Consider the following 21,918-nt stretch of genomic DNA (forward strand, 5'->3'; position numbering starts at 1 on the left):
TTCACGGCTGACAGTCCAATTAGAATTAATTTTGTAATTTAAACTTAATTCAATGATTGACGTTAGTTACTTTCCATATCTTTTCAAATTAATCTTTTTTTAAAATGAAGTGTAACTTACAAATAAATATGAATTCTCTGTAAGTAATTAAATTAAATTTTCAAGTCCAGTTAGACGTAAAGTATCGTTGCCAATATATAATAAACAGTCAAGTTGGCTTCTAACTCGAAAGTTAGGTACTTAGTCAAAAAATTTCAGAGTGCAAACGTCAAAACAGGGTTTCCAAAATTGAAAATTATGGGATTATCCGTAGTTATTCGAGCCGCATCCTCCGTGGAAGGGAAGCAAAAAAAACGGCCCGCACCGTCAGTCTCGCAGAGTACGCGGCGCGCGCCGCCCGCTCCCAACACTTCCTCTTATTTTATTACGAGTTTCATTTCGCGTACTTTTGGACGGCGGTAGTAATGCGGCGAGAAAAAAATCGCAACTTTGGACCCTAAAAATGGAACACCGTGAACATTTTTCGACATACAAAAAAAATTTTCCCGGCAAAAATTTTGAAACTATTCTTTTTACACACCGCTACTAAACGCAGTTCAAAAACTAGGTTTCTTTTACATTTATTTTTTTGAAACACAAACCGATGCAGTTATCAAGTTTAAGTTCTTGTATGTTTAGTTTTGTTTTCCGATGAAACTGTAAACTCAAACTGTACCACTGGACAGACGAAGAAGCGACAGAAGGGAATAGAAGAGAAGAGAAGATGGCGTTGGCTTCCTCTGTGAGCCTGTACTACTCGATAGTGCAGCGAGCTGCCAGGCATTACCTAGAAGACTATTGTCACACAGGTAAGTCATACAATTCCAATTAAAACTTATTGATTTAATTGTATAAAAACTCTTTTAATCGCACTATTTATTTTTTCGTAATTGTTAAAGTTTAAAATAGAATTCAATTCAAAATTCGCGGGCGCGCTTTATTTATTTATTTTCTTTTATTTTTACCCGCCAAAAACATTTCCTAGATACCTACTTTTCAAAATGTCGAGTTTTATATTTTTTAAACATTATTGTATTGTTTCCGTAACAATAGTTTTGTATTGTATTGTACTTATAGTAATTTACTGCCGGTTTCCATCCGCCCGCCCAGACACGTCCGTCTGTCTCATTCAGTTGACATTCTACTTATTTATATTTCTTATTTTTAAATTACTTTTTAATACATAGTAATCATTGTTAGAATTTTTGTAGAGCAAAGATTCAATACTTAAAGCGTTATTGATTTCATAAATTATAATCGAATATTTTTAATCGTAGTTCCTAAATTACTTAAACTTTATTTTAAAATTGAGTATGATTCGAATCGCTCGGTATAATATTATTAGCATTTGTTTTGTAATTTATGCAAGGCGGAAACTTGAGAGAAAAACTAACTTTTTTTTCAAAGCATTTTTATTCAACTACATTGCATAAAACTTGGTATATTTGTAAATAATTTATACTTCTCCCATTATGAATTTACAACAAAAAGTACCTAACTAAAAGTAACAAAGCTTACTATCGCTTTTAAAACTTAAAACTATAATTTTAAACAACGAAACACTCATTATACAGAACAAAAAGAAACTGCAATTACATTCCATATTCAAAAGTAAGCTAGTTTGCGAAAAACAACCGTTAAATATTTTGTTAACTTAACATCATTTTTGATTAATTAACAACTAATAAAATTTCGTTTAATTATCTTAATAAATAAATCTACATTAATGAAGAATAGTAACCTCTAAACTGGCAGCGAATTAAAAATATATAGCATGTTCAGCTGCTTATCCTCCCGGGCATGTCGTATAAACCGACACAAGGATTTTATCGTTTCTAACATAGTGGGCGATGGGCTGATATCCTGTACATCAAAACGATGCTTGGACTTTGTAATTTTAATTAACCAGGATAGGACTTATTACGATTTTTTTTTATTCCGACGGCAATAGGTTAGCGTTGGTTACATTGGAAATTGTTAAACTTGATCCAAACTAAATAAGTAAACAGAACGTAAGTAAAAATAAAATAATAAATAATTAAAAGCTCATGTGAAGCTTACTTTATATAAAAAAACTTATTATTTAAAGATTAATGATATAAAGACTGAAATTAAATGTATTCCTTTCAGTTATTAAATAACTTGTTATAATATAATTATACCTATTGATTTAAAAGATGTGTTGCTGTTGCAGTTTCTTGTCATGTTTACTCGTCAGCCATAACACCTTGCGAAATGACGTAGATTCAAAAATGGTAAATTGACCTTCAACAAGTTTATGATAATTACTTTGAATAAATGATTCTGATTTCTGATTTTTATCTAAAAAATATAACTATGTAGTTTTTCCTCTTAAATGTGTGCAGTTGAAATTTATTACTGGTATTCCTACTGACAATGGCCCCGATTCCTGGACACACCGCCTAATTTTATTTTAAGTTATATCCGTCATTTTCATATCCGTCGAAAAGGAAAGGGACGGATGATTCACAGCTCTTAATTTTAGGAAGAATGAGTAAATTAATGTGTCGGGTTATTGACTGATGTAAAATTTTTAGACGGTTGGTTTAGATTTGTGCTTAAAATTGACGTGTGTTCCGTAAATTTTATACTTGTCGATTACCCGTCCCTTTCCTTTTCGGCGGATAAGAAAATGACAGATATAACTTAAAATAAAATTAGATGGTATTTACAGGAATTAGCACCAATATTATATTAACTAACCTAACCTAACAAGGTACTTCTATAAAAAAAATCGTAGAAAACTCGGATAAATAAAAGAATTCCTAACTTAACGGAGAAAATTCAGTATAGAAAAAACATCTCCAAGATAAAAGAAACTAAAAAGATATATAATAAGGTCTAGGTCTTCCTGACAATATCCGGAGGATTTAAAAGGGTCACATAGAAACAATTCATCTAATAAAGCAATATTGCTATATTACATTTCTTGACATTTCTCACTTACTTTTATAAGCACAAATGTCAGATTGTAATTTTGCTTTTTGAATGAATTGCTTATAATATAAGTGGCCTTTTTGGCCGCAGTTAGCGCGCCATTTTCCCAATAGGGTCGTCAGATTATTACATTTTTTATGAGTGTTTTCTGTCGATTTGATGTGCTTTATATAAAAAGTAAATGCGTTACTACGTACAAACGATAAACAGTGAGTGATCATTAATTAGGTGTTGAATTTAGGTGTCAAGTACTTAAGGTTAATTTACAAATTAAATGGGCAACAGACTAATAGCTGCGTAGGAGTTTTAAGATCTCAATATTGAAAAAATAACTTATTTTTTTTGTTCATATATTTTTTTATTGTTGACTCGACCATTACAGACGGCGATACAGCTCACCGTCTATCACATTGGTATAACAGAAAGCTCGGTGAGGTGTGAGTACTTAGTTCATCTTGCGATGAATGTACCTCTGACTACAGTTGGGATTTAGTTATGAACATAGGTAACAACCTATGTTGTTAAAAAATAATGTTAGCGTTGCTTATACGAAAATACGAATATAAAGTTCAAGATGTATAGAACCGGTACTGGAAGCATTCCAGATACGGGAATTTGTGTAATATTTCAGTCTATTATTTTTATCTATATTTGACGTGACTTGTAGGTTTGCCTAAAATGGCATTAACTGATTGGCCGGACAAATGGGGAGCGCTAAGCTCACCCGGTTTGTATCCTTTGTCAGCATTGAGCTATAAGTAGGTAAGGTACAACTAAATATACTTATTAGAAATATATTTAATATTAAAAACATGTTACACAAGTCAAATTATTATAACATTATAATATTATATCAATAAAAATATCCAATTAAGATAACCTTAGGAAAGTCACCTTAATAATTTATTAAAGGATATATTTTTAAAACATTTTAATTATGATAAACATTCCGCATTCAAAATACTTACATTAATAAGAAATAAGTATACTTAAAAATCCTTTAAAGATACCAGGTTTAAAATACATACGCGCCGGGAAGGAAGACCCGCGGCTGCGGCGCGGGCGCCACTGTCGCAGATACTGCATAAAATGATTATGACTTGTCAATTTGTTCCATTAAAATCCGTGGTCTACTTTTGTGAGGCGGATTATATTTTAAACCTGGTATTCTTTAGTCTTCATTTATTAATATAATTAATAATATTAATTTTATCAAACATCGACGCAAGGTGCCCAACAAGCTAGCAGCAGTAGGTTCCTCTTCGTTTTATAATAAGGCTAGGTATAAATAGATTCCCACAGACACCTAATTTTATTTTAAGTTATACCCGTCATTTTATTATCTGCCGAACAGGAAAGGGATGGATGATTAACAACTGTTTTAAAATTTTAAAATGAATGAGTGAAATGAATGTATAAACCGGCATTTCGCTAACATACAACCCGTTTGACGTGGGTTATCATAATTCTGCCGGGTTATTGACCAATATTAAATTTTGGGAGGGTTTTTTTAAATATCTGCCTATTATTTTTTAGATTGTCCGTCCCTATCATTTCCGACGAATAAAAAAATACAGGTATAACTTAAAATAAGATTAGATGGAGTGTACGGTCACGAGCATTAATATGTATACACATAGGTACCATGTCAAATTATTTTTTTTGACAAATTATACTGTAAGTCTCACTAAACGTCAAATATGTTAGTGCGACAGAGTCCTAAAGTGGGTACATTATATTGCTCATGACTGTACTGGGTACCATGATGCACTTATAACAAACTGCTTACCTAAAAATAAAGTAACAGATCACCGCGTACTTGTAACACGAGTACTTACCTATTTCAATGACGTTAGGACAACGTAACCCCGTAATATTTATCCGATATCTCTCTCCTTGTCATTTATCATTCTCATCTGATGGTGGGGTCTGCCTTCTTCATACTCCTCTTCCACTTCGCTCTATCGGACGTGTCGTTCTCGGAGATATTGCACATACACAGGTCCTTTTTGACCACATCCGCCCATCTTGTTTTTGGTCGTCCTCTCGGTCTAAGACCTGGTATGTTTAGATTGGCTGTAACGTTACCCACATAATCTGGAGGTCTTCTTTTTACGTGCCCAAACCAACGGAGCCTGCTCTCTTGTAGCTTTTCGGAGCCTCCGTAATAAATAATAAAATAATAAAAATAATACCGGGGATGGAGTCCTGTTGTTTAAAATATTTACAAGCTGTCAATTTTGACTAAAAAGAACATTATTATACATAAAGAACATAATCTATTATCTAATCATCTTCTTTCACATGATAAAGCAATTTTTAGTTATAATTATGTAAGTTTTTTTTTCTTTGACGTGACTTATTGTAGATAACATTAATTACTTGGTCGGACAAATGGGGAGCGGTAAGGGCTCTCTGGAAGTTGACTAATCGTGTGCTTTGTCTCATTTAAAATTCATTGAATAACTAATAATAATTATTCACAAATAAAAACTTTTCAGAAAAATACCTAGTGCAGTTTTCTAAAGACAAGAGAATAAATAAAGAATACTCGATATTACAATAGTAACTTCCCGTCGCTAATTCAACATGACTATTATAATAAAAAGCTTTTATTAACTTTAAATGACAAAAAAGAAAATAAAAATATCTTTAACCCTTTATATCTACTACAAAAGTCAGACTGCAAAAGAGAAAAAAGCGCAATAAAATTTATATGACTTAATTTTATGCACAGATTTTTATAGATATTCACAATCTAAATAACTTTGCCCGCCCTTTACTGCCGACGCGTACACTCACGCGCAAAATGCAATTCAAAACGGGTGAGGAAATAAAATTACACTTACAAATCGTTTTTAAAATCACTTATTCAAACAAGATGGTAACTTATCTTCGCGTAATGTGTTAACATAATAAAAGTACAGTTAATCCCACTATAACAAATGTTTGGAATTTAAGGGCCCCATCTCACTAGGATACTTAGGTGGTGCCACGGTCGCTCCACCAACAAAATGTATAAGTACAGTTATATTTAAACACTACCTCGCCTTGTGTCTTATTGATTGCGCAAATAATAAGATACCAGGGGGTTAAAAAGGCCACATAGACGAAATTCATCTAAAAAAGCAATATTGCTATTTGACATTTATTTGCATATGCGCAAATATCAAATTGCAATATTGCTTTTTTTTAGATGAATTGCTTCGATGTAGTCTCTTTTGACGTGCCTTAATATAGATTTACCGCAAATGGCATCAACTACTTGGCCGAACAAATGGAGTGCTGAGAGATACCAGGTGTCAATTGCATATATTTTGTTGGTGACGCGACTGGTGGTGCTACCATGGTGTCCCATGGTGTGCTTCCTTCCTTCCGTCACATCCTCCTTGGCGAAAAAAAAAATTTGGAATGCTTTCACCAATTTTTTTAACGCGACTTATTGTAGATATGCCGCAAATGGCATTAACTACTTGGCCGGACAAATATTGAGCGCTGAAAGCTCTTACCCGGGATGCTTTCATCTGGTTTAGAATACTGCGCTGCTAATGGTAATTAGGTATCACTATATGTATGTAGGTAGGCAAATGCAATGGTAAGTGCGCAATGCAAACAAATGTCAAATAGCAATATTGCCTTTTTAGATGAATTGCTTCGATGTGGCCATTTTAACCCCTCAGCTCTCAAACTTCTCACATTAGATTACACCCGCACATACGGACATACATATATACTTCGATAACTGAAATCGCATCGAAAGTGAATCTCAAACTCGTTCTCACGTAAAATCTCGAACTCATGTTCTCACATAAAACGCTTGTAGAATAAACACTTTTCCTCTCGACAGTCCGCGTGAGACCAGTTCGCGCAGTTTATGGAACCAGTCGCGTATAATCGCGGCCGTCGCGTTTACATGCTAATGTGGTGCATCTCCTGTCTCTCGAAGGTCAAGGACGGCGGAACACTTTCGTACGCGACTGTACACGACTAGAAGCGTTAGGAAAGGTCATTGTAGGTGGTTTTGATTGTGTAGACGACGTGTGTGAGGAGGAATGAATGTGTAATCGGGACCTTATGTCGTCCGCTTCGTTGTCAGGTAGATTTTTACCAGGAACGTGTCTACCTAAGTTACGAGTATCTATCATGGATATTCTCGTAGTCTAAATACTTTGTAAGAACTTAGATGATATGATAAAGGAATTTCCATTCATTTTTATTCATTAATTCTTACAAGATCCATATGAACGAAATCGAGATTCAAAGCTATTATAAAGAGAGTAACAATTACATTGAAACCAGCAAATAACACTTAACCGTCAAATGAAGTGATTGCGCCAAAGTATAACTTTATCAGTGTTACCATCTCGAGCCGTTAAATATATTTTTTATCTGTGTTCTAATTTACGATCGAAGTTCTATCCGGAATCCGGATCATTGTTATGGTCGTACCCACAAAGTTCGCCGCGGGAGCATAGCTGATGGGACCGAAATATGCACAAAACGATCATATTATACGAGGCACCGATGTGTTCGAAAAAAATTAAATCTCCTAAACTAGTACTAAATGTAAATGACGTACCTAGATTCAAAAATATTTAATTGACGTTCATCAAGTTTATTATATCCATGATAATTACGTTGAATAAATTATTCTGATCCTGATATAAGTAAACCTATCCCGAGGTAAGTATTCCATATTTTATTTATTTATCTAATCATCATCATCAGCCGTACGACGCCCACTGCTGGGCATAGGCCTCCCCCAAGGATCTAATAATTACAACTAATTGTCCAAAAGTATGATGATCCGTGCTTCGTAAGGCAAGTTAAGCCGTTAGTCCTGGTTACTACTTACTGATGTGAGTGTAGTCGTTACATGAGCCATGTCAGGGGCTTTTGGCGGCTCATTAATAACCCTGACACTAGGGTTGATGAGATTGGTATTCGACCTCATATCCCACATAATAGAAGATCACAACTATAAGTTACCATATAAGCAAACTATTGCGCCATTTGTAACTTACTTTTTTTACTCATGCACTTACTCTTTTTACTTTTTTCTTCGTGATCAACGGTGAAGGAAAGCATCGTGAGGAAACCCACATACGCGAGAAATGCGTTTCAGTGGTATGTGACCTAACCTGTATTGGGCTGGTTTTCCCGCCGCGGGTTGTAAGGTCAGACAGGCAGTCGTTTCTTTAAAAAACCGGACCTGTCAAATCTTCAGGTTAGGTTAGGTTAGATAAGCGGACCCTGTGGAAACGGGATAACGCTAGAGACATAATGATGATGACTTCTTTTACCTTTAAGTATCATTGGCTAGGGCTAGTTTGGGAAACTCTGCTCATAAATTTTGCACTTTGTAATATTTCTCAGGTGATAATCATATTTTTTCATTCATTTTCCATACAGGCACATGCCCAAGACGGTAACTTAGACAAATAAATATAAAATTATATTATGACAAATAGTTACAGTAGGCACTACGCTTATAAACCCCTTAGTTTGTACCCGAAATCTTTCAATTTTTTTTTTACATTTTCCTCACCTTATGGTTGTCTGGAATAAATCGCTTTAAGCGATAAGGAGGCCATTTGCCATGTACTTAGTTAAGAGACTTTATGTAATTATTTCTTTTTATTTTGGTGCAATAAAGTGTATTTGTATTTGTAATTATCTAGTTATCACACAACATTTTAATTACAGCCACTAAATTTTAAATTGGTTGCCAACCCTAACCAATCACTTGCTTCCAAAATCCGCCGCGTCACCTGCGCCTGCGATGCGCCGCCGATAGCACTGCGCACTGGCACTTCAATGGAAGAACAAGTTGACCATTAAATAATATAGTGTTCCATCGCAAGAAGTCAGATCTTCACGTGTAAGTAAAAATCCAATAATAGTTGCAAGTACCTCTGCGGTCTAGTGATTGAGCGTTGAGCTCACGATCCGGAGGTCCCGGGTTCGAATCCCTAGTTTGGTTAGAACACTGCATACTGAACCAGATAGCTCGATTGTCCGAAAGTAAGATCAGTGCTTCGGAGTGCACGTTAAACAGTCGGTCCCGGCTACTATTTATTTATTTAAGTATGTAGTCATTTCATTACATGAACCATGTCAGGATCCTATGGTGGATCAGTAGTAACCCTGACACCAGGGTTGTTCAGGTCGGTCATTGTACTCATGACCCACAAGAGGCAAATGACAGTATCCACAAAACAGAAGTCTGTCTCGCTTAAAACACAGGCAGGTGTAAGCAGAGGTGTATAGTATGACCAGTGACATCGGATTGTGTTCTCGGACGATATAGGCATAGGTTTAGGACTACTTCTAAAAAACTCTTTTGATCATGACATTATTAATGTGTGCATGCCTGGCGCGTCATATTCACAAATCATCACAAAATTATTCCAGTGTAAATATGATGCAAACACTACCGTTATTCTTTTAGTAGGCAATAGTACAGGGCTCACAAAACAGCAATTGACTAGGTATCATAGGTCACTAATGACTGTTGAGTGTGGAAACTTAATTATTTGTTCTTTTCCATACTCAAATACATTAGCTAGTGAGGAAAATAATTATATATTTTCTCTCAACCAACACCTTTATAACAGAACCTGTCATCATAGTAATATTATTTATTTAGATTTGAATAAGTTTATTCGAAATTGTATAATAACGACAGATAGAATATATCTATCTAAGTACTTTAAAAAAATTATATGTTCAGTACTAGTTTTTTATATTACAGACACTTCTGCCAGACCAGGCAGTAAACTTATTGACTGTACTGTCTTTTACAGTACAAAACTTTTTATTGACGGTAGTCAGCCATGTACCACGAATGGTACTTCATCTTTAAACTAGACAATAAGACAAAAGAGAAGCTTGGAATATTAAAACTAGTTCACCAAAATATTCAAGGCTTCTCTGGCAAAGAATTAGACGTAGAATTATTTTTAGAGACATTTTTTATTGACATTTTATGTATTACAGAGCATTGGTTGAAGGATTATGAATTGTTATTCGGTTTTAAAAATTATCATTTCGCTAGCGCTTTCTGTCGAAAGATCAAATTACGTGGTGGCTCCCTTATTTTTATCAGAAATAGTTTAAAATATAAAGAACGCAAAGATATTACTGGACTTTCGATAGAGGGCACTATGGAGATTTCATGTATAGAAACAGAGAAACATATTGTTGTAGCCGTATACAGACCCCCATACAGTGCTAACTTCACAGTTTTTGAATCAGTGATGGAAAATGTACTAAAGGTCATATCTAAAAGTAATAAAGCCATTATAGTGTGTGGAGATTTTAACGTTGATTTATATGAAGTAGATTCAATTACAACTAGATTTCTAAGTTTGTTTACATCTTTTAACCTTGTTAATATATTTATGGAGCCAACTAGAATTACAGAAACAACTGCCTCATGTTTAGATAACGTTTTTTGCAATTGTGACTTCCAAGACAACAGTATCCTTAACTGTTTTAAGTCAGATCACAGTGGGCAGCTGGTCAGTTTTCCAGTACTTAAAAATGTTCAGAAAATTAAATTTCGTACACGACCCATCACTGATACTTGGATAGAGAAATATCGAAATAGTCTTATAAGTAACTTACCTTGTCCAAACTTTGATACAGACAATCCTGACGATTTTTACAGGGATTTCTTTACTATTATCCATAAAGAATTTGAAAACTACCTTTGTTGTTAACTACCTTTCCTCAAAAGGTAGTTACCAACAGTCAATCATTCAAGTTCAGTGACTGGGCTACCGTAGGCATTCGCAAAAGTAGAAATACTCTTTATTCATTATATGAGGAAAAAACGTATACACACACTGATAGTTTTAAAAGCTACGTCAAAAATTATTCTAAAATATTTCGAAGAGTGTGTTATACAGCCAAACAGATGCAAATTAGTAGTAAAATAAAGACCGCGGATAATAAAATAAAGGCAGTTTGGCAAGTAATAAATAGCGAAACAAAGGCTTCGAAACCGCGTGAATTAGAATATAATATAGAATCGGGCACTGGGTTAGTTAAACAAGATAAAGATGTAGCTGAAGTTTTTGATAAATTCTTTACGAACATCCCTGTAAAAACTACAGAATCTCTCAGGTCCTCTCCTGTTCAAGCTGATATATTGTTGAAAAGTAATGTTACTGCTTGCACTGAATTATTTGATTTTAAACGCGTTGATCCGAGTAGTATTGTTAAAGTATTCAAACAGCTGAAACTTAAAACCTCGAAAGATTTATGGGGATTGTCTGTCAAATTGATGAGCTCTGTTATTGATATCTTAGCACCATATCTAGCTTACATTTTTAATATGAGTGTTGAAAATAGCACTTTTCCAAATTTAATGAAAATCAGTAAAGTTATACCTCTTTTTAAATCGGGCACAAAATCAGACCCCACGAATTATAGACCGGTTTCTATTCTACCAGTACTTAGTAAAATTTTCGAGAAAATTATTCTCGACCAACTGCTATGTCATTTTAATTTAAATAACTTACTTCACAGCCAGCAGTTTGGTTTTACTAAGGGTCGGTCTACAACAGACGCGAGTGTCACATTTGTTCGACACATTTTCGATGCTTGGGAGAAGTCGCAGAATGCCGTAGGAGTATTCTGTGACTTGTCTAAGGCATTCGACTGCGTGGATCACGAGACCTTGCTTTTGAAATTGAGGCACTATGGATTAAATAATGGAGCTCTCAGTTTGTTAAATTCATATCTAGGTGATAGGATACAAAAGGTACAAATCAATAGTACGACTTCTTCGGGCTCTCATGTTCAAATGGGAGTTCCTCAAGGATCCATTTTGGGGCCGTTCCTTTTTTTAGTGTACATAAATGATTTACCTTATGTAGTACAGAACCAAGCTGACATTGTACTGTTCGCGGATGACACTTCTCTTATATTTAAAATCGATAGAAAGTTAGAGGAACTTGACGAAGCAAACAGCGCTGTGTCGCAGGTTCTAAGCTGGTTTACAGTAAATAATCTAGTTTTAAATGCTAAGAAAACGAAGTGTATTAAATTTGTTCTACCAAACGTAAAGAAAGTAAATAATAACATTAAAATTAACGACGAGAAACTAGATTTTGTTGAACACACCGTTTTCTTAGGAATTACTGTAGATTCAAAACTTCAATGGGGCCCACATATTGTATCACTAGCGGGCAAGCTAAGTTCAGCAGCATATGCCGTCAGAAGAATCCGACAACTCACAGATGTACCCACTGCTAGACTTGTCTACTTCAGCTACTTCCACAGCATAATGTCTTACGGTATTTTATTGTGGGGTCGAGCCGCTGATGTAGAAACTATTTTCATTATTCAAAAAAGGGCAGTTCGCGCTATTTATAATCTGCGTTGTCGGGACTCTTTAAGGGAGCTGTTTAAAGAAATAAATATACTGACGGTCGCAAGTCAATATATTTATGAAACATTATGTATGTGCGTAAAAATGTATCTCTCTTTCCGAGAAACTGTGAAAGGCATACTTACAATACAAGGAATAAAAATAAAATTGTTGTTCAAAATTCTAGATTAAGTAAATTAAATTCATCTTTTTTGGGGTTATGTATACGTTTTTACAATAAAATACCAGATAATATTTTAAATTTGTCAGAGAACAAATTTAAAGCTCACGTGAAGCTTACTTTATGTAAAAAAGCCTATTATAAGATTAATTACCTAATATAATATAATTACCTAAATGATAAAAATGTCTGGTATTGAATGTGTTCCTCTAGTTATTAAATAACTTGTAATGTACCCTCATTGATTTAAAAGATGTGTTGCTGTTGCAGTTTCTTGTCATTTCTTCTCCTCAGCCATAACACCTTGCGAAATGACGTAAATTCAAAAATGTTACATTGACCTTCAACAAGTTTATCCATGATAATTACGTTGAATAAATGATTCTGATTCTGATTCTGATTCATCGTAAAGAATACTGAGGGCGATGATTCAGACCATCATTCTGAGTCGACTCTTCAAATCCCATGTAAGGGGCGAGCTTATTGCCATTAACCTTGCACAACTCCTGGAAACCTGTAATTAAATATAAAATACCCGAAAAATCTAATAGTAAATATTTACAAGCCCATCACACATAAACGGAACTTATAAGACAACAGACAGACAAGACATTAGCACCCGATCACCACGCACCACGGAGCGTAAAGTCGGTGGTCACCATCACAGTAATAATCGCCAATTTGATGGTCACCAGCAAACGGTGACCCGCTGGTAATTGGATGGTCGCCTTATCTGATTAAGTTCAATCGGTGGTAGATTATTTATGGTGTTATAGAAGAGTAAACGATAGTTGCTTTTGAGGAAGCATAAAGTCTAATGCACATAGGTTATGAAAACCGCGGCGGAATTTTATTTCTATATTTTTTATTGTCGGTTAATTTTTGAACATGTCTTAAATGCTCCCGGCGTTACCTTCGTCTCATCAACATCAATTTAAGAGCTACGCTCTTGTCGGTGCAGCATTTTTCATGCTACTTTTTTAGGGAAAAATAGAGCAGTGGTTTCCCTCTTGCCTTCCACCCCGCAGTATTCTGTCTGACGCAAGTGGGATGGCGTACCTTCGTCTACAGTGTGCATAAATATTATATTAGTTTAGTTTTTCTTTGAGTAAAAATGTTTTTTTTATTGGTTATAAGTTTTTTTGCTAATATTGCGGCTCTATCAAATTGTATAGGATATATAGGATAACCAAATAGTAAACAAACAAGTCAGTAGCAAGTACCTAAATAATTACAACTCTATTTTACTTAAAAAACTTTCTAATCTTTTTAAAAAAGATTAAGAAGAAGAAGAGGATTTTGATTTGAAGATTTTGTATTTCTTTTAATTTTTTTATTTTATTTAAGTTTTTTTTTGTTTTTATAGTACTTACCCGTGCTTAGGGAACACACAAAGAGAAAATGAAATCGTAAAAATTCTGACTCGGACAGGACCTGAACCCGCAGCTCTTGTCAAGCCGGGATGTCACAACATATTTAGTTGCCAACAAATTAGATTCCCTAAAATAATATTTTATAATAAAAAAAAATAAGCAAATAAATAAATGTGCCTAAATAAAAATAAGAAGACTCATTAATAAAGAAATAAACCCGTTCGAAAATCGAAAATCCTGAATAAAAATAAAGCTATGCGCACACTACCCGCGGCGATCCGCGCTCGACCAAGCGTGAGCGCGTAACGGTGTGACGCCGCCTAATTGGAGATTTTTTGTCGTTTTTTTTACTCTGCAAGCAATTTGGTGCAGTTGTACAAATGGTCAGACACTTTCAAATTGAAGATAGACTAGAAATTGTGTTTCGGCGACCTGAATATCATCAATGGTTTTTCTATAAGTCCCCTATTTACATAACGTTGTGTGTTTCTAGACAGAGAAATGAAATTAGATATAATGCCATACACCTCTCCTAACAATTAGATCAACTATTAAATAAGAAATCGACTTACTTAATACTCAATGTAGAATTATCGACCTGGAAATTAAAGTTAGGATTCTAAATTAACTTTGTTCTACCGACTCTTCGAAACGTCTTCGATGAATCCATAATATCATACCCCATTGTTATGTCCTACGGTGGAATACTCTTTAATTCTATAACATTCACTACCATTTCTTTGCGGAATAGTGATGGAAAGTTTCTTGCAAACATTAACTGGTTTCACTTAAGACCTCCTAGTTACATGTCGTTTCTGTAATATACCAAAAACACCTAAAAGAACATAAGTTTTATTAATATGACAACTAATAGTTCATATTTTCAACACTGTTTACAAATAATTCGCTGGACTCAGTGACCGAACTTTTGCTCTTTGATTGTACCTACATATTGTATTTAAGACAAACAAAAAATATGCATTTTTAAGTAAATAAATGCAATTTATTATTTAAAAAACAAAACAAAATGTTGTCAATAGAAAACAGTGATCCTATCACCAATCACCCAAAAACAGTCCTGCCAAAATTTGCCAACGCATCACCCAAAAACAGTCCTGCCAAAATTTGCCAACGCATCACCCAAAAAGAGTCCTGCCAAAATTTGCCAACGCATCACCCAAAAACAGTCCTGCCAAAATTTGCCAACGCATCACCCAAAAACAGTCCTGCCAAAATTTGCCAACGCATCACCCAAAAAGAGTCCTGCCAAAATTTGCCAACACAGTCTTTACCGGATACAAATTGCCAAGCATACGTATCTCCTAATCAATGGTAGCTAGTTAAACCACGAGCTGTTGAATGGTGACTGCTCACGTGCCGGCTCACGCTCGTGTAGTTTACAAACACACCAGGCTGATTAGCAAGCACACGGCACGGCATGCGATACACAGACATACATTCATAATGTATGAGTGTAGACCAATCCGGTAATTAGAAGACGAAAGAAAATGAACCCGAAGGGAATACTTATGATAAAAAACAGCACAACACATACATCATCATCACTAATTTAAGAGCCACGCTCTTGTCGGTGTAGCATGATTGCAACTTTAGGGAAAAATAGGGCAGTAGTTTCCCTCTTGCCTCCCGCCCCGCAGTACTCTGTCTGACGCAAGTGGGATTGCGCCCAGAGTAGTATATTACAAAGCCATACTAGAATAGTACTGACAGTTACTGCTGCCCTCTGTCAGGTTCCAGGTTACAGTCCCTGTGACTTGCCCCTTCCGTCGTGCATTGCCGTACCGATGGCTTCCATCTTCGCCTCTGCAACCGTTATACCCCGTAGGTCTGGGTCCCTATTCGAACTCAGCCACCATCTCACTCCGGCCTACTGAAGTAAGAGGCGTCCACCCCCGCGGCAAGGACGCGCCGAACAGGAATACATACAACATATATAAACTACGACTACTGATTGATACGATGTCGTAAGCTGGATATGATAAACCTTATGGCAACAAAACACACAACACAGCATACAAACAACATAGAACAGCATAGTATAGCATCAAAAAGCCACTTCGCCCATCATCTGCACTTTAAGCAGTCTTAAATCTAACCCATCAGTGGGATACAGCATTAGATGGGAGAGATGATAACGCAAACAAATAGAAAAAATGTTTACAACTTAATTCTAAAGGAGCTTCCACACTCAAAGGCCGCACGGCAAAGCACGTGCCGCGAACCCGCCTCCTAGACCAGGTTTAATAGCCGACAAGTTATCGCAGTCAAAACGTTATCGGCACGCAGCTCTGCACGCCTCGGCGTGTTTACAAAACATGTGTAAACGACCCGTTATATTTACCAAAGGCCACATTTTGCCTTTTATTTTTCGATAAGGAAAACGCTTAGAAATTGGATCACGCCTTTCTAAGTGTTTGTGTAATTAGCTTTTAAATTATTGAATGTTGAATTGCAAATGCTGGTAATTGAAAAATAACTCATTAGATTTTAAATTAGGTCGTTGATAGTTCTTTAAAAATTGGCTTTGAAGTACCTTTCGCTGCTGGAAGCTTATAAAAGCTCATTACTTACTTTATGTAACTAAATTACCAAAATATAATATTCTTTGTCTCAGTGCTCCCACTTTTCCGTACACGTGTAAATAGTTAATGCCATTCGCGGCAGAGCTACAAGTAATATTTCTTAATATAATTTTCACTCTTTGACGACATTTACAACACACATACATACATTGACAAAATTGGAGATGTCCTTTGAAAAGGTTTAATACGATCTACTCTGAACCGGCGTGCGTGTATGAGCGATTGATGAATGTGGAGGAAGCAAGAGAAGTGTGTCAGGATCGAAGCTAATGGAATTCTATAGTCTCTGCTTACCCCGATAGGAAATAGGCGTGACGTTATGTATGTATGTTGACGACATTTAATCAAAAGTATTAAAAAAAAATCAAATATGTTTAAGCAGATTCCCTTATGTATCTCCAAGAAAAAAGAAACAAAAATCTCTGTTATTTATTTTACGTCTGTACCAAAAACACGTCAAAACATCTTGCGACCCCACGCGCAACTTTCTGCCAAGTTTCTCGATACAAAAAGCTGTGCATCCACCTGTAGGGTCGCGTTGCGTAAGGGTACCTCCCCGCCCTTGAACTTGTTCGACCTTGGCGCGGTCAATACACGCGGTGTGTAACCCCCTTTATGTTGGGGTAAGTCTTGTCGAATGGTCGAACTTCGCGTCTCTCGGCGTTTATTTTTTTTACTTTTTATTTGTTTTTTTTTTTAAGTTTATGTCTGTTCTTGTTTGAAGTGTCGACTTCGACATTGCTCTTGGTCGAGCTCTAAAATGAGAATTAAAGACGCATTAAGATTTGGGAGTTTTGGGAATAAAGTTGTATACTTACAACGTTCTAGCTTCTTTTCCAGTTTCTCGGTAGGGAAATCCCTGGAAAGTCTTGGTTATTTCTATGTATATATGTATGATAGATTAGATATATTATATTTACATAAAATATCGCATAAGGTCACAACTAAATCCCAATTGGGGTAGTCAGAGGTACATTCATCGCAAGATGATCTAAACACCCACACTTCGCGAGCTTTCTATTAGACCAACGTGATAGGTTTTAGTGAAAACTGCACTTAAGATAAATTAATAACTCATTAGTTCAAGTCCGGTACCGGGGCTCAAACCGACAAAAACCGAAATAATTCTTCTTCTGTCGTGTGTCGTATCGTAACCCTGGTGTCAGGGTTACTATTGAGCCGCCAAAGGCCCCTGACATGGCTCATGTAACGACTACTTACTTACATCAGTAAGCAGTAACCGGGACCAACGGCTTAACGTGCCTTCCGAACCACGGATCATCTTACTTTCGGACAATCAGGAGATCAGCCTGTAATGTCCTAGCCTAACTAGGGACCACAAAGTAAGTTTCGTGATATGTCTCCACCGGGAATCGAACCCAGGACCTCCGGCTCGTGAGCCCAACGCTCAACCACTGGACCACGGAGGTTGTTACCGAAATAATAAACCAATCAAAATACAATCCTCTTACCCCAACAATTTAAAATCATAGATAAATAACAGAACGCATTGCGGCGTATCTAATAGAAATCAGTGCACGTCTGTCTGTCTGACCTCAACATATGTTGGACGATGAAGGGATATTTCACCCTTTATCTATGCCCTCTATTCACCCTCTTGTTGTCTATCAAAATACTAGCGGGGAGGGAAACGTGGATAGTACGGGCGTACCCCGAACACTTCATACAAAACACCTCGTCTTACACAGACACTACACATTGACGTTATCGTACACGCGCATCTGTGTGTGTGACGTCTGACGCCATACGATTGAAGACTAAAGTAAGACCGTGGGGGGTGAGGTAAACCTAGCTCAGCAGCTGGTGGGGAGCGGAGAGTTGACGTCATATACGTAGTGTTTTGCGCGAACGTCTGCGCACCTTAATATATCCTGCGTACCTGACCGCTTCCGTTTACTCATCATCATCATCATCATCAGTGTTATTCCTTATTCTATAACCCTATTACCCTTAACGCAAATTTTGAGTAAGTACTCATTTCTGCCTTAGATAGTCACTGTTGCCCTATGGTTCATCGGCTTGCTTCTCAAACGGGAAGACCGCCTCTACCCCTTGATGAGTTATTAATTTATTCTAAATGCAGTTTACTAACACAGTTGGCTTGACCATTATAGACGGCGATACGGCTCACCAACTATCACGTTGTTCTAACAGAAAGCTCGGTGAGATGTGGGTACTTAGTTCATTTGTGATGGATATACTTCTGACTACCCCAATTGGGATATAGTCGTGAAGTTATGTATGCTCTAACCACCCTATGTAATTGTTACAAAAATATTGTCATTATCTAGTGCCGATTCGGGCAAGCGCCAACTTAATAGTAACTTAATTTGACAGGACTAAACCTATACAGGGTGTAAGTGACATCGTAACGAAAATTTTGAGGGATGATTCAGACCATGATTCTGAGTTGATATCAAGTGGAATTTTCCGTCGCATTAGTATTCGTTACGATGTCATTAACACCCTGCATATCTCTTTCTTGCACGTATTGTTAGAGAAGGACGGCACCTACTGCAAGAGCTGTCAAAATAAAATTAGGTTATGTTTGTGTCCGTCCGAATAGACACTTAACAAACTATCTCCACTGACCCGAGTAACTGTGAGGGTGTGCGTACACTATTGCTATGCGATTGGTAACACACCCGTGCAAACAGAGGGTGCGAGGTTCCAGTTATCTACGACTAGACTACCCTCACGGGTTATTGAGCGGAACTAACAAGAACTACATGCTAGGAGGGACATTAAACCATTAATTTGTCAACTATTAAATAGAATTAAGAGTATTTATGTTATTCATGCTCGGTGGCGCAGCGGTAAACGCGCTCGGTCTGCGATTGTTGAAGTAAAGCAACTTTCGCAAAGGCCGGTCATAGGATGGGTGACCACAAAAAAAAAGTTTTCATCTCGAGATCCTCCGTGCTTCGGAAGGCACGTTAAGCCGATGGTCCCGGCTGCATTAGCAGTCGTTAATAACCATCAATCCGCACTGGGCCCCAGCAGTGGGGACGTTAATGGCCTGATGATGATGGTGATTATGATGTTATTCATGCAGAAATAAACTCATTCCTGTAACCCGTAATGGGGTGGGCACATCCACAAATATACAGAAGACAACTTGTAGTAACTTTTGTTATGATACATACGTACAGACATAAATAAATTCGCGCTTAATTCCGACATTTTTTGGTTTTTTTTTGACGTGACTTTATGCCGCAGATGGCATTAACTACTTGGCCGGACAAATGGGGAGCGCTGAAGCCTCTCACCCGCTTAATTCCCACCGGGGTAAGCAGAGACTATGGGATTCCATTTGCTTCGATCCTGACACACTTCTCTTGCTGCCTTCACTTTCATCAATCGTTTCATACACACACGTCGGTTCAGTGTAGATCGTACTGAACCTGAAGAAAAATAAATCTTATCATTAAAAACAATAAATACGAATATAAAATGGCACTTGGTATTATTTCCATAGACTTGTTTCAATCTAAAAGTGAAATTACATAGGAAATTAAACCTACTAATAGTTAATATTATAGGAAATTCATCCAATTGGATGGAAATTGAAATACCTGTTAGGACGTTGATTATCTACTAACTTAAGAGTCACATTTCTTCACTTGCGATTGATAAAAAAAATCCAAGAAAAAATATGATTTAACCTTTGAAAAAGATTTATATACTCATAGCCAAAAAATCAAATAGTATCGTTTAATGTAGGATATAGTATACGGGATATAGTTAATGGAGTAAACAGACTGCGTGGTCTAATGGTTAGAGGATTAGGCTCACGATATGGAGTTCCGGGTTCGATTCCCGATGGAGACATTTTTGGCCGAAAAAGCAAGATGATTCCGCAGAGGCCACGTTAAGCTGTTGGTTCCGGCTTTTAGCCGTAAAAACACCAACCCGCAGTAGAGCAGCGTGGTGGAGTATGCTGCAAACCCCCTCTTTGTTTTTCGTTGTTTGGTTGTGTGGTTGATTGATTGAGGGGAGGCCTGTGCCCAGCAGTGGGACGTATATATAAGCTGTTTATGTTATGCTATGGTGGCCGGACTGTGGATTTAAGTAATACCTGTCATTTTCATATCCGAAAGGAAAGGGACGGATGATTGACAAATATTAATTTTAAAATGAATGATTAAATGAATAAGCAACCCGCGCGAATATAATAGGCATATCCGTGATATTCAACCTGTTTAACGTGAGCTGTAAACTTAATTCTGTCGGATTATTGGCCGATATAAAATTTTGGGAGGTCTTTTTAATTTGCAGCCTAAAATTGACTTGTGTTCCGTAAATTTTATGCCTATCGATTGCCCGTGTCTTTCCTTTTCAATATAAGAAAATGACAGGTAGGTATAACTTGAATTAAAATTAGATGGTGGATACTGGAATCACCACCATTATACATTTAGCAGTCACGAAGATTACGTGGCACGACGCGGCACCACGCTAGTCTAGAAAAGTTGCAGACTAACAGACAGCGATGTAGTTTGGATACCTATAATGAACTTAGCTCAACAGTGAATCATCATGGACCTAGGGTTCGGCCAGTGTGACCCAACGCTCAACCATTGGACCACGGAAGTTGTTTGAACTAGGGTTTGGCCAGTGTAAGCCCGGAAACTATTTACCTAATCTAAAGGTCCGGTTTTTTTTTTACAGAAACGTCTGTCATTGACCTTTTTATATCAAAACATAATATCGTTGACTTCTTCTGTCGTGTGGGTTATGAGGTCGATTACCAAGCTCATCAACCCTGGTACTATTGAGCCGCCAAAGGCCCCGACATGGCTCATCTACCGACTACGTACTTACATAAGTAATTAGTAACCGGGACCAACGGCTTAACGTTCCTTCCGAAGCACGGATCATCTTACTTTTCGGACAGTCAGGTTATCAGCCTGTAATGTTGTAACCAAACAAGGGATCACAAAGTGATTTTTTGGGATATGTCCCCACCGGGATTCGAACACGGGACTTCCGGGTCGTGAGCCCAACGCTCAACCACTAGACCACGGAGGTTGTTTGAACTAGGTTTTGGCTAGTGTACGCCCGGAAACTATTTACCTAATCTAGAGTTACTTACGGGGTTTTTTTTCACAGAAGCGTCTGTCATTGACCTTTTTATATCAAACATAATATCGTTGACTTATGGTTAGTGAAAACCGCATAAGGGCCTTTTAACAAAACATCGCAAAGACAAGCTTGTTTCAATTCAAATAAAAAATTATGGTCTCATTTTTTACAGTGATTGAAATCAATTCAAGAGGAAATCCAGTTTTTCCCACTGGTCAGATTGATGGTCAGACTATCGACCCACTAGTGTCGATTCATTCTTTCTAAGTCTTTCAAATG

General features: G+C 36.7%; 1 protein-coding gene across 1 annotated transcript in view; it reads left to right on the forward strand.

Annotated features, from left to right (window-relative positions):
* Positions 1-392: 392 nt before the first annotated feature.
* The window catches only part of LOC126372464 (zinc finger protein 287), a 62,002-nt gene continuing 40,476 nt past the window's right edge, over positions 393-21,918 (forward strand). The window contains exon 1 of the mRNA XM_050018239.1: positions 393-848. Within this exon, the coding sequence (XP_049874196.1) occupies positions 764-848 (85 nt within the window). The 5' untranslated portion in view covers positions 393-763. The remainder of the gene's footprint in view (positions 849-21,918) is intronic.

This window comes from Pectinophora gossypiella, chromosome 14 (assembly GCF_024362695.1).
Source record: "Pectinophora gossypiella chromosome 14, ilPecGoss1.1, whole genome shotgun sequence".
In the NCBI taxonomy this organism is placed as follows: Eukaryota; Metazoa; Arthropoda; class Insecta; order Lepidoptera; family Gelechiidae; genus Pectinophora; species Pectinophora gossypiella.